Source organism: Macrotis lagotis, chromosome 8 (assembly GCF_037893015.1).
Source record: "Macrotis lagotis isolate mMagLag1 chromosome 8, bilby.v1.9.chrom.fasta, whole genome shotgun sequence".
NCBI lineage: Eukaryota > Metazoa > Chordata > Mammalia > Peramelemorphia > Peramelidae > Macrotis > Macrotis lagotis.
In genome coordinates, this window is record NC_133665.1 from 159,443,926 (window position 1) to 159,461,788 (window position 17,863).

The following is a 17,863-nucleotide window of genomic DNA, read 5'->3' on the forward strand; positions in this document are numbered from 1 at the left end:
TAAGGCTGGTACTTTTTAAGTAAAACTCAAATTATAGCAGGCATAGGATTTCATTCCCATCTTGAATTTTTGTCCAACCTTTCTCTTTCCTAACTCCCCTGTTTTAAAGTGGTGCATTTAGCCATTCTCTCTACTTGGTCCTTCTTTTCATTTGGATGACAACTAGGGGTCAGTAGCATAACTTTGGGACCAACATGAAGCTTCTCTAGCAGTTCTCCAATTATCATTTCATCTCCTTAGCATGAAGAGTTTCCTGCTTTCTTTGTTTTTTGGGGTTTTTTTTTTTTTTTTTTTGTAAGGCAAATGGGGTTAAGTGGCTTGCCCAAGGCCACATAGCTAAGGTAGTTATTAAGTGTCTGAGACCAGATTTGAACCCAGGTACTCCTGACTCCAGGGCTGGTGTTTTATCCACTACGCCACCTAGCCGCCCCTTCCTGCTTTCTTTGAAGTGATAACTAAGACTTTAAGTTGAATCATTAATGAAAATGTGAAAGAAATTCCCTTCCAGAGTGTTCTGTGGTTGTAGTTTCTCCAGATGCCATGCCACCTTCCACCTGGGAGTGAAAAAAAAGCACATTCAAGTCTGGGAGCTGTTCTTGGTCTCTGGTGAAAAGGAGAAGGAACAGTCAGGAGAAGCCCACCCATCGGGAGAACCAGTGCAGGGAGCGGGAGATGAAGATGACTTTCCTTTCTCTCTCGTCTGCCTGCTTGTCAGTAGCTACAGAAACTAAAATTAATTAATTTGTCAAGCACTTCTTCTGTGCATCACCTTCATTATATTAAGAACTGTCTTAGGCTGGTTTGGACAAAGGAAAGGACACCTTTGGTAGAATGTGGGTGGCTGTCTGGGGAGATTCTGGGTGCTGCTGAGATCTTTGTGTTTGTTGTTTTTTTCTACTTGATTGAAAAGCCCTCCTGCTCCTAATAGTCTCAGCAAAGCCTGATGAGTGGAGCAATGTCAGATGTTTATGCTGTTCCCCATTGCCACTGCATCATCCTTGTGATGAGAGGGTGTGTGTTGTGTACTTTTATTGCATAAAGATATTGTGAATGTGGGAGGCCTCTTCTTAAAGTGTGCTTTTCTTTGATTACGTAGTAATTAACAACTGAGAAAAAGTTATATTAAGCAATTAACAATCAATTAGTTATAAGTAATGAGCTGTCATCCTTTTATCTTGGACCATATTCAGTCCTTTTCAGTCATATGTGAGTCTTCATGAACCCATTTTTTCCTTGGTAGGCATTGGAGTGGTTTGCCATTTCCTTCTGCTTATTTTACAGGTAAGGAAACTGAGGCAAACATTTAAGTTTTTTGCCCAGGGTCATGCAGCTGGTAAACATTGGAAACCTGATTTGAACTCAGGAAAATGAGTCTAACTTAACCCCAGGCCTGACATTCTTTCCACTAGCTGCCCTGTTTCTTCTAGGACTGTATTCAATTTAAAATAATATATTGAAAGATAGAGTAAAAATAAAGATGAGACAATTCATAACAAGTGCATTCCCTGTTTTTCCAGGGCAGACTATTTTGAGGATGAAGCTATTCAAAAAGTTTTGAAGTACAAGCCCTGGTGGGCTCTGGCATTTGCCCAGAAGATAGCCTCTCCCGAAAGCAGCGGGGAGCAGAACACTCAAGAAGCCTTTCAAGGTGAGCCCATGGTCAGCTTCAGTTTGTTTGTTGGATTAGGCTCATGGGGGTCAGGTTTTGTGGTCTTGGACTCCAGCTCTTAACTCTGACTAAGGCACAGCTGAACTATCTTCTTCTCAAGGCTTCTTCCAATCTTTTCATGGCATTGAAGGGATCCTGGGTTTTCCAAAGCTGTGCCAGTAGGGCCTGTCCTATCCTGGGAAGTCCTTCCAAACTGGAACGGCTCAAGTCCTGGCCACACATTAGGCAGGGTGTCTGTTGTCCTTGTTCAGACCAAACCAACGTGGAGTCGCTTATCACTAGAAATTTGTCAACATCATCATTTCTGATGATGAATATTTTGTCCTTATTTATGGAGGGAGTATTTTTTGTATGAAGATGGTTTATTTTCATGAAAGATTACTTTGGTATTTCCTGGTTTACTCATTAAATTTCCCATGATGGTTATTCTAAAGCATCTATCCATCCAATTGCCTGCCCTTCCTGCAGAGGGAATCCTTCCTCACCTCCTGCTTTATAGAGAAAACGAATGTCTTCTGAGACCTTCCTCTCCTCTACTCAGCATTTTCCAGACTTTCTCTTCCTTTGCTCCAGTCTCTGGATAACATTTGACTTTCTTCTTCCCTAGAACAGCTCGCTGGTGCTCTTTATACTTCCCTTCCCACCTCCCGGAGGAGCTTGTCTCATTCCTCCCTGTCTTCAATGGCCAGGCCTCTACTATTCTTGCTTAAACAACTCCTACTTTATAAATCTTGAATCTTTTTTCCTTTTCACATACAAATGCCTAAAGAAAGTTTTTTGTATTTGTTACCCTCTGGTTCTTCACCTTCAAATCACTCTCATCCCCTTCCAGCTGCTGTATGATCACATATAACTGCTCTTCTGAACACATCCAAGGTTGCCAGTGGTCATTTTTTTAGAAAAATTTGTTTTTACATTGCCAGAATTTCTTTGCATTTCTCTTATTATTAGTAACTTGAAGCATTCTTCCATTTTGTTATAATAATTTGCAATCCTATTTTAAAAAATTATACATACTCATTGACTACTTATCTCTTGGGGATTGAATACCTTTTTATATTAAATGTATATCATTTTTCTCTTAAATCCTGCTTTTGACACCATTGACCATTCCTGCTCCTGAATACTCTCTCTTCCTTTGACTTCCATGCCATTGCTTTCTCTTGATTCCAGTCAACTCTGGATCCATCTCTGGTTCTTCTTTTCTCTCTCCACTGTCAATCATTGTCAAGTGTTTGATATTTCCTTAGTACTTTGTTTTGGGTTCATTCCCTCCTTCCCACCAAGTAGGAATCTGTTCCCTAAAACTCTTCCTTCATCCCTCTTTTAGATTGTTCTCTCTAGACAGGGATTCAGCTACATTCAGCCCTGTCTTGCTTCTGAACTATAACCTTTCTTTTCCATTTGTCACCTGTGTGTCTTCACCTGGAGGTTTGCCCCATTGGTATCTCAAATTCAACATATCCAAAGCAAAATAGATTGTTTTACCTTTTCCCAAATCTATTCCGGATCCACACATCTCTATTTTTGGTGAAAGCACCACCACCACCACCAGCCCAGCCACTGATATTCACAGCTCTGGATCCATCTCGGGTTCTTCCTTGCTCTCCCTACTATCAAGCATTGTCAAGTCTCCCAGGTTGTATTGCTACCAGATCTCTTAGGGTTCTCCCAATCAAGGCATTATCCTTTCTCACCTGGGCTCTTGTAAAATCTCCTTGCAACCATTCTCTTACTTTATTCTAAACTCCATCAGATGCTAAATTAATCTTTCCAGGATGCAGATTTGCCTGTTTAACTTCCCTGTATAAAAATTCTTTAGTGGCTCACTACTGCCCCTGGGAGAAAATGCAGATGCTGTAGCCTTGCATTGAAAGCCCCTTGCAGACCAACTCCTGCCTTTCCAGACATATTTCAGATTATATCCCTTCTTTCTCTCTGTGTTCTAACAAAACTGACCTACAAAGCTGTTTTACCATTTCTTAAGAGCCTTTGCTTCATTCAAGGCTCAGCCTAGCTACCACAGGAAGATTTTCCCTGATCACTCCAGTACTTTTTATCCCCCAGGAATTAAACTAATTTTTAATTTTTGTTAAACTGAAGAATATATGCTTGTGTACAGTACAGTCCTGATATTGTAATTTTTTTAATGAAAAATTGATTCTTTTCTTTTACCTTCTTACCTTTAGCCCCCTCCCCCCAAAGCCCTTTGTGACACTTAAGCAAAACAAATATCTGAATTGTCCTCGTCCAAAAAGTAGGCTTCTTTCTGAACCCCTGAGTCTTACCATTTCTTTGTCAGGAGGTGAGTAACATACTTTATCACTGGTCTTCTGGAATCCAGTTGATCATTGTGTTCCTTCCAGCCTTCAACTCCAGAGTTGTTTGTTTTAGAGTGTCTCTGGTTAGTCTATAAATTGCTCTCCTGTACTGCTCATTTCACTCTGCATTAGTCAATATAAATAGTCCCAATGACCCCAATAGTATTCCATTATATTTCTGTATCATCATTCATTTACCCATGTCCATTGCTTTTTAGTTTCCAGTTCTTTGTTAGTACAAAAAAGAGCTACTATGTGTTTTTGGTACAAATGAGACCTTTTTTCTTTGATAGTGAATTAACCCAGTTCTTAGTGCTATGTTTTTCCCCTCAAATTGTGTTGTATTTGCTCATCTGTTTACATTTTGTCTCTGTATGGAAAAGGAAGATTATAGTTCAGAAGCAAGACAGGGATGAATGTAGCTGAATCCCTGTCTAGAGAGAACAATCTAAAAGAGGGATGAAAGAAGAGTTTTAGGGAACAGATTCCTACTTGGTGGGAAGGAGGGGATGAACCCAAAACAAAGTACTAAGGAAATATCAAACACTTGACAATGATTGACAGTGGAGAGAGAAAAGAAGACCAGAGATGGATCCAGAGACTGGATTCCAGAAGACCAGTGATAAAGCATGTTACTCACCTCCTGACAAAGACTCTTTGATTTTTGTTTTCAATATCCCCAGGACTTTCATAAATGATTTGAGTGAAGATAATTTCTCTGCCATTTGTTTTGTCTTAGGAAATACCTTTTTAAAATTTTTTGTCTTTTGTTAAAGATTCACTTGTTAGTACATTCAAAGAAATTAGTATCTTAATATGTTAAGTTGGAAGATCTTTTTGGAACACTGAAAGTCTTGCTGTTAGAAGGATTGTTGAGTGGTAGAAAGATTAGGAAAATAGTCTTGTCTCTATGGTACTGCCTGTTAAATGCATTAGCATATTTCCTTAAAATCTGTCAGATGTGATTTTCTGGGGCAACAGGCATCATTTATTGCTGCATCTGCAAGTTATAAACAGCAGGTGGACCACCTGTCCAACTTATTATAAAAGACAGCTAACAGCGAGGGGGTTCTGGGAGGCACCACTAGTGTCCAGAGCAGTAGTTAAAAATTGAATCTCATCTGTAAAGTGTCTTCCCCCCCTTATATTATTAATGCTTTTGTATCATTCCTTAGAATATTAATGCTTTTGTATCCTTAGAATATTAATGCGTTTGTATCATTCCTTAGAATATTAAGATTGGTTTCATTTTTTGAAACATAACATGAAAATAGTTTGTTACATGCCCAGATAGAATTACTGTTCTTTGTTTGCAGTGTGTTAATGCTCTCCACTTCATGACCTTAAAATTATAAGTATGTGATGAGTTCTAAGGCTGCAAAGAAGGAGAAAAGACTGACTGGTTTGGTTGTATTTGTGTCATTCTAGAAAAATTATCATGACTTAGAAAACTAAGAGTTGGGCCATTATAGTAATCAAAACTCATTTATAGTGACTGCTTGATAAAAATTCATATGTTTATTTTACCATTATCTGGAGTTTGCATTTGACTTCATTTGGAAAATGACATTTTTCTGTAATTGGACAGATGTCATATAGGTTTGATAGACATAATAAGCTAGCTATATAATCGAAAGACTTAATGTCCCCTAGACCTACTTGAAACATTTTGAGTATCAATTGGGGAATATCAGTTCTTATACTTTAAATATATCAAGTTAAACAAGTGGCATGCAGGAGAATTGCAGTCTTCTATTTGTAATTTCCTTTTATAAGTTTGAACTCTGGTTACTCAATTCACAATAGGCTGTTTTCTTTTTTTGAAATACTATCATTTTCTCTGATAGAGTATTGCAATGATAATACTTTATCATATTAAGGGGCTAAGTTAACTCTTGATCTTTGATCTCTTAGTTATAGTAAACTGAAACAGTAGACTGATGATAATTTGTATCTAATTCATTGTAAATATTAGCAATGAAAAAGTAGGGTTTTTAAAAACATTTTAAAACTTTTGAGATCCAAATTCTCTCCCTCCTCCAATTCTTCTCCTAACCACTGGGAAGGCAAGAAATATGATAAACATATGTGTGAAGTCATGTAGAACATGTCTATATTAACTATGTTGCAAAAAATAAAGTGAAAAATAATCTGCTTCATCATTTGTCTCTCTGGAGGTGGATAGCAGGAAATGAATAATTTGGAATCATTTTGGATTACTATTTTGATCAGAAAAGCTAAGTCTTTCACAATTGATCATTGTTACAATATTGCTATTACTGTGCACAGGGTTTTCTAGTTCTTCAAAGTTTGTGTCAGTTCCTATGTCTCATCATTCCTTATAGCATCACAGTTATATTCCACTGTATGTGAGGGGCATCCCTTCCACTTCCAATTTTTGCCACTCCAAGAAGAGATGCTGTAACTTTTTTTGTGCATATAGGTATTTTCCCTTGATCTTTTTGGTGGTATCTCCTGGTCAAAGGTTTTATAAGGCCCAGAGTGGGTGGATCAGGGAAGGCAGCCAGGATGGTGAAGTGGAAGCTGGATGGGTAGATCAGTATACACGTCTACCAATTGTGCATCAGGGTCCTAATTTTTCCATATTCCCTCTAGGAATTATCCTTTTAAATGTAGGCTGTTTGTAAGCAACTACATATGAAGCAAGGTGGATGTTATTTAGATAGATTGTAAAATAGTGGGATACTCCTTAATCTCTAAAGGGTTTTGTAGCATCAAGGAGCTAGAATTGCATGTATGTACATTCTTTTGATGTAAAGTGATAGTTTTTGTTATCTTCCCACATACAAAACTTTATATAGGGATTTTTCTTTTTTTCTTTTTTCTTTTTTAGGTTTTTTTGCAAGGCAGTGGGGTTTAAGTGACTTGCCCAATGTCACACAGATGAGTAATTATTAAGTGTGTGATGCTGGATTTGAACTCAGGGCCTCCTGATTCCAGGGCCAATGCTCTATCATCCACTGTGCTGCCTAGCTGCCCCTAGTGATTTTTCATAAATACTCTTTGAGATAAATTGTTGAGGCATAGAAGGTGTGACTTTAAAGAATATTGTATATGACAGTTACTCAAATAGTTCTGTGGTCTCTTTTATTTGGAAATTCTCTACAGTGATAGGGATTGTAATCCATTCATGCCTGCCCAATCTGTTCTAATCTTTGTTTTCTTCTGACATTTGAAAGTTAGCTGTGGACCACTGTGACTTTCCACCTCTTATTTCTTGCTCTCTCCATGAGATCAGCTCGATCAGCTCATCTTCTCTTTAACTGAGATAAAATATGGCTGAAAGAAATGAGTTTCCAGTGAAAAAGTAATTTTTGAGTCAAGATTTTTTTGAACTTTTCCTATGGAAGGTGAGAATTGTGGAAAATTGGAGATTAATTATGGTCATTTCTTTTTTTCTTCCTTTTTCCTCCCTGGTAGTCTTCTTTTAAGACCTTTAACTCTGTCTTGCTCATTCTTTGGAGCAGAAAGTCCTGGCTTCTTTGCCTCTCCCTTTCCTCCCCTCCTCCCTAAATATATCAATGCAAGTTACAGAAACACAAGTGATTTTTAAATTTTGCTTGTCCTATCAAAGGGATCATAACCTGAAAATGCAAAATTGAGTTATAGTTGTCTAAAGTGCTTTGCCTCTTTCTTTATAAGGCTGTTATTCCAATCTTTTAGCCAAATGTGATACTGTGACTATTAAAGTAATTATCTTTGAAATGTCTATATTTCTCCCCTGCCCAAGGACTGTAAATGGATATACCAGATGTATTTTTTTTTTTAGGCTTTTGCAAGGCAATGGAGTTAAGTGGCTTGCCCAAGGCCACACAGCTAGGTAATTATTAAGTGTCTGAGACCGGATTTGAACCCAGGTCCTCCTGACTCCAGGGCTGGTGCTTTATCCACTGCCACCTAGCTGCCCCCAGATGTATTGTTGATGATCTGATTTCTTGAAGATGGCTTTACCTTGTTTCTTGACTTTGATTAGGCTAATTTTAACCTAAGAATCTTGGCATATTGTTTGTTTTGGTGGCACATAAAGTTTAGGTTTATAGTCAGTGTTCTTCCTATCAAGAATGTCCTGTTTAGCTCTGGTGAATGTAGTGTTTCTGAGAAGGAGTCATCAGTCAGCTCTGAAAGAAAATCTAGCATTGTAGTCCTGTAGTACCTCTTCCAGGTAGTTGTGTGATGATAAGGAGGTGACTTCTTGTGGAATATTGCCTGAAAAAGGTTTTTCTAAGACTTCTTGGCCCTCCTGAGAGCAGAGTTGAACTCTTTCTCCATAGGGGTGGGTTTAGAGGGGAGGGGAATGTAGAGTAGATGTGATGACTTGAAATAGTCATAAGGGATGGAGGTATTGCAGGCTGTGGGAAGGATACACTGAAGACAGGAGGAGGGAGGCATGAGGAGAGAGAGGAAAAAATATTGTGAGTAAAAGGGAAATTGAGGATTGAAGTTGGGAAAGCAGAACTTTTGTGACTCGGTGGACCAGAGATGTGCTTGAGAAGGTGGAGCAGATGAGTAGGTCATGGCAAGAAAGAACAGTAGAGACCTGAGAAATTAGGGTCAGTGTCCATGGGTCACTATAAGCTAGGGCCAGTGTCAGCATTCATATTGGAATTCCCTGAAATGAAGGCAGGGGTTAGGGATGAGGGTGAACCCCTTCTGGGGGGAGAAAGCAGTTACTAAAGCCTCAGAGGAGTTAGCTTGTTGAGTGTTTGTAGGAGAGAGAACCTGGAAGTGACCAGGGGAGGGTATGGAGGGTCCTGAGTCCCTGAGACAGGAGTGAAAGAGAAAGGGTCCTCTAGAGTTCTAGGAAAGGGAAGGGTTAAGAAAAGAGGTGTTGACGGAGAGGGCATTGGTTATTGATCATTTGTCAGGTGGGACATAGGTCCTTGTGCCTTTGTTCCCTTCTCTTTTTCCTCACAAAGGAAAGGCTATAGTGGTTCTGGAGCAGGATATTGGGAGGTATGTTGGGTGGAGGCTGGCGAGAAGATGGAGTTGAGAACTGGCACTGGGCATGGGGCCTTGATGGGCCCCACATCTAGGGCATCCATTGTTCCTGGATTGAGGAGATTAGGAGGAGAGGGGAGTGTGCCAATCACTGGAAAGCCCAGGTAGAGTGTGGCATGCTGATAAAGCAGGGGCAGGAAGCTTCATATATGGCCCTTGAGGTATTGGCATGGCTGTTGACTATGTCCTGGGGGCACAAGGGAAGCCCACCTTGCCTCCTAGTTGGAGAGAGGTGATGAACTTCAGGCCAACATAGTATAGGTGTATATGTGTGTGTGTGTCTCAACTTCTGAGGGGGGCTCCCTGGGTTGGGATCCTCTGGCTGTGAGGATCTTGGTCAGGGCAAGGTAGAACAAGACCCAGAGGGGCCAGGAGGGAATAAACACAGAGATACCTGCCAGGAGCCTCAGGCACAGCGTTGGGACCATTTCCCATTTCTGTGGCACCGTTGATGGTATTTACAAAGTGCTCTTAATGTTAGCCATCCCATGAAGTGGGCAGAATAAGGATTGAGACTTTTATTAAACTAATGAAAATGTACAATGTTCTGGGAACAGCTAGGTAGTGCAGTGGATAGAGCACTGGCCCCGGACTCAGGAGGATCTGTCTAACTGTGTGACCTTGGGTAAATCACTTAACCCCATTGCCTTAAATAAATAAAATAATAAAAAAAGTAAAAAGAAAGTACAATGGCCTGGTGCTGTCCCAGCCTGGCGTTGCCTGGGCTCCTCTGAATCGGGATCAAAGATGCCCTTTGGGTCGTGGCTTGGAAGTCCTGCTCTGAGTCAGCATGGTTTCATTTGTGAGAAAAGGATCATGTTCTTTGAAGCATCTACCTCATGGTAGAGCAGTAAATGTGGAAAGTATTGTGTAACTGTTAAAATCGTAGGAGTATATAGAAATGTATGTCATTGTGCCAGAGGCTCCTTGCTAGGATCCTCGGTTGTTCTCTTTCTAGTCTTACTTTGGAGATGGCGCAGGGGGTAGAGCACTGGTACTGAATCAGGAAGGCCCGAATTCAAATGTGACCTCAGAGATTTCCTTGCTTTGTAACCCTGGGCAAGTCACTTAGCCCAATCACCTGGCATCCAGGGCTATCTCCAGTTGTCCTGATCCACATCTGGCTACTGGATGACTCTGGAGGAGAAGGTGAGGCTGGGGACTTGGCACAGCCCGCCCTCCCTCTCATCCACTTCAGGTCCTGGCATCACCTCCCTGATGGTCAGGTTTTCTTTAAGAATGAGGATGGGGCAGCTAGGTGGCATAGTGGATAAAGCACCGGCCCTGGAGTCAGGAGTACCTGGGTTCAAATTTGGTCTCAGACACTTAATAATTACTTAGCTGTGTGGCCTTGGGCAAGCCACTTAACCTCGTTTACCTTGCAAAAGCCTTAAAAAAAAAAGAATGAGGACAGAGCAACAGCTTTGGAGGTTAGTATATACCTGAGTATGAAGGGGCTTGTGGACCCCTAGAGCCCAGGTGGAGAAGGACCCCTAGAGCCCAGGTGGAGCCCCCAGGGGCTGCTCTGGAGCTGCTGCCTTCCCAGATGAAGATGAGGAAACTGAGTCACAGACTGGGTTCCTGTCACCAGTGTGGATCAGAGGTGAGACTTGAACTCAGGCCATCCTGCTTCAATGCTTGCTGCCCGATGTCCCCAGTCACCATCCTGATGGGCCCCTGTACATCTTGCCTGGCCCCTGAGAGACTGCATGGGAAGGCGCTCCCCGGACTCCTTGGTTTTGTTGTAGGTCAGACTGTAATGGTGGAAATGACCCAAAAGAAGAGAGGTCATCCCAAGGACGAGTCTTCTGACCTGAGTCCAGCATGAGAGTACCAGCCTCTTGGAGCAGGGACTCTCTTCTTCTTTTCGTATCCCATCCTTGGTTTGGTGCTTTTCCTACTGTGAGAGTGTAGATGATGCTTTCTTCTTTGGTGGGTTTGTGCTGCCTTTCTCTGCCTAGAGAAGGAAATGGAAAATAGAGGTGCAGTGGTAACTGGTGGGGGTTGAGGGGGTCCGAGGGTGACTCCCAAAGGACTACACCCTTGACCTGAGCTTATAGGACATGGGGAGTGTACAAGGCAGAGCAGAGGGAGGCTTGGGTTCGGGCAGCTGGGATCCTGGGGAGGAGCGACAGCCTGGAGAGGCCCCATGGCATGATGGGGGGTGGGGGATCAAGCCTTGCCTCTGATTCAGATGTGTGTGTGCGTGCGCACGCACGCGCGCGCGCACACACACACAAACACACACACACACACCTGTCAGAGGCCCTAACCATGCCCCCAGAACAGTTGAAGGCATGGATGTTTCCTCCCCCCAGGGGCTTGCCGGCTAGCCGGCCTCTTCCTCAGTGCGGCTTGTTCTGTTTTGTTCTTTGCAACTCGGGGTCACCCCCTGATCTTGATAGAGCATCAAAGTCAGATTTTGTGGAGGATGCAGTGAGGGAAAATGGGAAGGGACTGAGCCTAATGAAGCACTGCCAGTCGCTGAGCTGAACACTGACCAGTCTTGTAGCCTTGGTCCTCCCTACAGCCTGGGATGGAGCTGCTGTCATGACAGTTGAGGAAACTGAGGCAGGCACCAGTGACTCATCAAGGGTCCCACCACTCACACATGTCCGAGACCAGACTTGAACTCAAGACTTTCTGACTCCAGTCACCAGCTCCCTCAGAGAACAAATATACAAAGTTGAGAAAAGCTCCAAAAAGAGAAATCCCTTTCGAGGGGAGACTTCCTGGAAGGACTTGAGACTTTGGGTGAGGACAAAGTTCTGGAGTAAGTCTCACTTGTGTTTGTGGACTTTGAGGTGGCATTGCAGTTGGCGGCTTCTATCTTTTGTCTGTGAAGACTGGTTGTGGAAGAATGATTAACAAGAAATGTGAAGTGTAGAAATGCCCAGGAGTGCTCTGTCTGACGGGCCTCCTCCGTGGCTCCTTCCAGGGTGTGTTGGCCCAACTGTCCAAGCTCTGACTTGGAGGGTCCTCCTCCCTCCTCCCTTTTGTGCTGTTAGGGTGGGTAGCAACCACCAAGAAGAGGAGCAATAAAGAGAGAAGCAACTTCAAGGGAGGTTGGTGTGTATTTGTGGAGGTTTTAGAACTTTAAGGCTGTGTAGACTTCTTTGTAAAGGAAACTCAGACCTCATTATTTTTAGTTTATTAGAGTTTTCTCCAGTTTCTATGTTAATTCTTTTTAAAAATTTTTATCTTATTAAAACTTTTCTCAATTTTATTTTCAGTTCCAAATTCTTTCTTTCCTACCTGTTGAGAAGGCAAGAAAAACAAAGCCCATTTTTTTTCATAGGTCATGCTAAATAAGTTCCTGCATAAGCTATAGTTTAAAAAAAAAGATTAATGAAAAAAAGAAATACACTTCAATCTCTTCTTTGTCTGGAGGTGTACAGCATGTTTCATTCTGAGTTCCTTTGGAATTGTGGTTGTTCATTGTTTTGTTCAGAGTACCCTAGGTCTTTCAGGATTGATTGTATTAAATTGTTGTCCTGGTTCTGCAGCATTTCACTTTATGTCTGTTCACAGAAGTCTTTCAGAAACAATTCCCTTCATCAGTAGTCCGTCTGTCATATTCCTATGCGATGACTTGTTCAACTATTTCCCAACTGATGACATCCCCTCAGTTTTCAGTCCTTTGCTACTATATTTTTGATCCTATGTGTCCCTTTCTCTCATCTTGGATGTCTTTGCAGTATGCACCCTAGGAGTGGCAATGATGGTTCAGAGGTTATACACAATATAACAGGCTTTTGTGGGCATCATTCCAAATTGCTTTATAAATGGTTGGATGAGTTCACACTCCAGTAGCAGGGAATTAAAGTACTGTGTTTTCCCCAGCCACTCCAATAATTGTCATTTCCTTTTTCATCCTTAGCCAGGCTGACAGGTGTGAGAGAGATAGTGTCTTAGACTTGTTTTTTATAAATAGCTTAAATATTTAGAGTAATAATTATAATAATGTCAGACTCAAATAGACCCTTTTGGAGTATTGACATCATGGTATATTGAGAGACACAAATTATTAACATTATCTATGTTTTCTTCTATTTTTATAGTCTTGTTAAGCATTTCCCAGTCACATTTCAATCTGGCCTGTAGCCTGCATATGGCCCAATTGATAGTTTTGATTTTTTTCCTTTGGAAAACTACCTGTTCATATTCTTTGACCATTTATCAATCGAGAAATGACATATTGTTCCCAATATGTATTAGAAATGAGTTTATTAGAAAAACTTGCTTAATTAATTTCCTGCTTTTTTTCTAAATTTATTTTTCATTGATTCTGTTTGTGTAAAAACTTTATTTTATGTACTCAAAAGTGTCCATTTTAACTCCTCTCTCTCTTATTTAGTCTTGAATTCTTCCCTATCCATGTATCTGATGAATAATTTCTTCCATGATTCTGTAATTTGCTGATGATATCACCTTTTATTTAAATCAATTTTAGCTTGATTGATAAAGCACTGAATAAATAGATGAATTTAGGTAATACTATCATTTACTATATTGACTCAGCCTACCTCTGAGCAATTAATATTTTTCCAGTTTTGTTTGTGTAAAGAATTTTTTTTGAAATTGTATTCATAAAATTCTTGATGTGTCTTGGTAGGCAAATTCCTAAATATTTTATGCTATCTTTAGTTTCAAAACCAAAAGCAGTTATTAGAAGGGTTTTTGCCCAATATATGCCAATAAAACTGACAAAATAAATAGATAAATATTTACCAGAATATAAACTGTTCAGATTAATCTTAAGAAAGAGAAATTAAGCCAGGCATAAATGTATTCCCAAAGAAAAGAACCCCAGACTTAGATGGATTTGCAACTAAATCCTATCAAACATTTAAAGAAAAGTTAGTTCTTTTTTTTTTTGTTATTAAAGATTTTATTTATTTTGAGTTTTACAATTTTCCCCCTAATCTTACTTCCCTCCCCCCACCCTCCACAGAAGGCAATTTATCAATCCTTACATTGTTTCCATGGTATTCATTGATCCAAATTGAGCGTGATGAGAGAGAAATCATATCCTTAAGGAAGAAACATAAAGTATAAGAGATAGTAAGATCAGACAACAAGATATCAGTTTTTTCCTAAATTAAAGGTAATAGTTCTTGGTCTTTGTTCAAACTCCACAGTTATTTCTCTGGATACAGATGTTATTCTCCATTGCAGGCAGCCCAAAGTTGTCCCTGGTTTTTGCACTGATAGAATGAGCAAGTCCATCAAGGCTGATCATCACCCCCATGTTGCTGTTAGGGTGTACAGTGTTCTGGTTCTGCTTATCTTGCTCAGCATCAGTTCATGCAAATCCCTCCAGGCTTCCCTGAATTCTCATCCCTCCTGGTTTCTAATAGAACAATAGTGTTCCATGACATACATATACCACAGTTTGCTAAGCCACCTCTCCAATTAATTAATTTCCAATTCTTTGCCACCACAGACAGGGCTGCTATGAATATTTTTGTACAAGTGACGTTTTTATCCTTTTTCATCATCTCTTCAGGGTACAGACCCAGTAGTGGTATTGCTGAGTCAAAGGGTATGCACATTTTTGTTGCCCTTTGAGTGAAGTTCCAAATTTCTCTCCAGAAAGGTTGGATGAGTTCACAGCTCCACCCAGCAGATTTCCCACAACTCTTCCAACAATTACCATTATTCTTTCTGGTCATATTGGCCAGTCTGAGAGGTGTGAGGTGGTACCTCAGAGAAGCTTTAATTTGCATTTCTCTAATAATTAATGATTTAGAGCAATTTTTCATATGACTATGGATTGCTTTGATCTCCTCATCTATAAATTGACTTTGCATATCCTTTGACCATTTGTCAATTGGGGAATGGCTTTTTTTTTTTAAATATGACTCAGTTCTCTGTATATTTTAGAAACGAGTCCTTTGTCAGAAATAACACTTGTAAAGATTGTTGCCCAGTTTACTACATTTCTTTTGATCTTGGTTACAGTGATTTTGTCTGTGCAAAAGCTTTTTAATTTAATGTAATCGAAATCATCTAGTTTGTTTTTGGTGGTATTCTCCATCTCTTCATTAGTCATAAACTGCTTCCCTTTCCATAGATCTGACAGGTAAACTAGTCCTTGTTCTTCTAATTTACTTATAATATTGTTTTTTATGTCTAAATTCTGTATCCATTTGGATCTTATCTTGCTAAAGAGTGTGAGATGTTGGTCTAATCAAAGTTTCTTCCATACTAACTTCCAGTTTTCCCAACAGTTTTTATTGAAGAGAGAGTTTTTATCCCAATAGCTGTACTCTTTGGGTTTATCAAACAGCAGATTACTATAATTGTTTCCTGCTATTGCACCTAGTCTATTCCACTGGTCCACCACTCTGTTTCTTAACCAATACCAGACAGTTTTGATGACTGATGCTTTATAATATAATTTTAGATCAGGTAGGGCTAAGCCCCCCCCCCCCCCTTCTTTTGCACTTTTTTTCATTAAATCCCTGGAAATTCTTGACTTAAGTTAATTCTAATACTACTAAATTTTTCTGAAAAATAGGTAGAGAAGAACTACCAAATTCTCATATGGGAGGGCTTCTAGGTGGCACAGAGGATAGAGCACCGGCCCTGGAGTCAGAAGGACCTGAATTCATATTCAACCTCAGATATTTAATAATAATCTAGCTTTGGGACTTGGGCAAATCACTTAATCCCATTGCTTTATATAAATAAAAATTTTATATACATATATATGAATTCTTTATATGACACAAATATAGTCTTTTTTCAATTAAATTTTATTTTTACAGTTACATGCAAAGGTAATTTATCATCAAATATGGTTTTGATATATCTAAAGCAGAATCAAAACAGAAAAACTACAAGCAATTTCCCTAATTAACACTGATGAAAAAAATTTTAAATAAAATATTGACAAGGAGATTACAGCAATATGTCACAGATCAGACATTATAACCAAGGTGGATTTATATTAGATATGAAGAACTAATTCAATGTTAGGAAACCTAATAAATAATCATGTTATTATTTAAAAAGATGCAGAAAAAGCTTTTGAGAGAATATAGCTCCTATTCCTGTTAAAAAAAAACCCACCAGGAAGCATGGGAATAAAAGGAGTTTTTCCTTTTTTTCTTTTTCTTTTTTTTTTGCAAGGCAATGGGGTTAAGTGACTTGCCCAAGGCCATACAGCTAGGTAATTATTAAGTGTCTGAGGCCATATTTGAACTCAGGTACTCCTAACTAAAAGGAGTTTTTCTTAAAAAATTAAGTAATATTTAAAGGCAAAAACTAGTATTATCTGCAATGAGAACAAACTAGAGACCTTTAAGATTAGGAGTGAAGTAACACTATTATCTCTCTACTATTCAATATTGTCCTTTTTCACGGATCAGCCATTCTTTTTTTTATTTTTATTTTTTTTTAAATCAGCCATTCTTAATTCTTATCCAGTAGCAAATTGTTTAGAAAGTTAGTGCTTTATGGTAAAACATTCAAACAATTTTAACATAAACTGTTACAGGAAAAGATTAAAATGTGATAGCTTATCTCTGGTACATTATGGGATTCTTTTTAGTAAAGTTGTAAAAACTTAATCTTTGAGATCCTTTTGCTATATAAGGACATTTTCACCAGCCTTTCCCACAGTTCCCCCTGAATCCATCTTTTAGAATTTCCTTCTCAGCTCTAACATTGAGGCTCAGTTGAGAGAATGTGTGTGAAGCATTTTATACCCTTTAAAGTACTATATAATTGTTATCTAGTAACGATGGCAATATTTTTAGGACTGAGTTTTAGTAGAGACCAAATTGCTTTTGTCTCCCTTCATGTAGCCTCAGCCCGTTTCCTGGTGCTAGCATCTTTTCTGATGTGACTGTTTCAGGAGCATTGCTGATGAGGCATGGTGTCTGACTTTATACTTGTTAATTGAGAGACCCAGGATAGAGGCCTTCAGCAGCAGGCTTGCCATCCTTGCTTCCCACCTTCTCAGAGCTATTCTAGGATCCTCCTGAACTTACATCCCCTTCTGTGCCCGTGTTACCACCTTTTCATCATGGGGCAAAATCTATAGGCCCAGCCTCTGTCCTCAACCCTGCCCCAGATGGGCCCTTCTTCTGGGCATTGCTGAGGTGACAGCCCCACCTCCTCTGCCTTCATTGTCTGTTGCTGTGAGAGTAGACCAGGAGGATACACCTTGAGCAGCCTCAGGAGACTGCGGATACTTTCCCCGTGTTCATTCCTCTCCCCGTCCCAGTAGATCTGACTCCCTGGTAACTGGGGGAAAAACTCTATCTCCACCCCCCTGGTCCTGCACTTAACCCAAGCCCTGCAAGACCTATCCAGACCATCCCTTTCCCTGCTCTTGGCAAGGCGGTTCCATCATTCACCAGTTCACTTGCGGGGGCTTGAACGTCTTCCCTCTTCTCACAGTCTCTGATGCTTGGGTTCCTCCTGTGGCCCTGCTTTCCTTGCCACACTGTCTAGGATTGATTTCATATTACTTACTCACTGTCGCTATTTACAATCCAGATTTATCATCCATCAGATTCTGTTCCCTGTCTCCCCCCCCCCCCCCAGGATTTTATTCTTTCCTCAGTGAATTCAGTGAGTGACTCAACATCTCTCTACCCCAATTTCTGTCCTCATATTGGGGGAGTGCCACCATATAGTGATGATCTCCCAATCACTCTCACTTCCCATTTGGGAACTCAGTGGACTCAGTTCTCATGACTTCTTTGCTACACAGATGGACAGTCACACCCTTGATTTGTTGTCACTCACAGCCTCCATGTACATGAACTCAGAAATTCCTTTTTTTTTTGATCACAAGCTTTTTATCATTCCATCCTTCCATCCCTCTCTGGGAGACATG

At 40.1% G+C, this 17,863-nt stretch overlaps 1 protein-coding gene across 1 annotated transcript in view; it reads left to right on the top strand.

The window, feature by feature from the left end:
- Window positions 1-17,863, top strand: part of LOC141496306 (protein SHQ1 homolog) — a 104,313-nt gene that overhangs the window by 22,086 nt on the left and 64,364 nt on the right. The window contains exon 6 of the mRNA XM_074198718.1: window positions 1,518-1,648. Within this exon, the coding sequence (XP_074054819.1) occupies window positions 1,518-1,648 (131 nt within the window). The remainder of the gene's footprint in view (window positions 1-1,517; window positions 1,649-17,863) is intronic.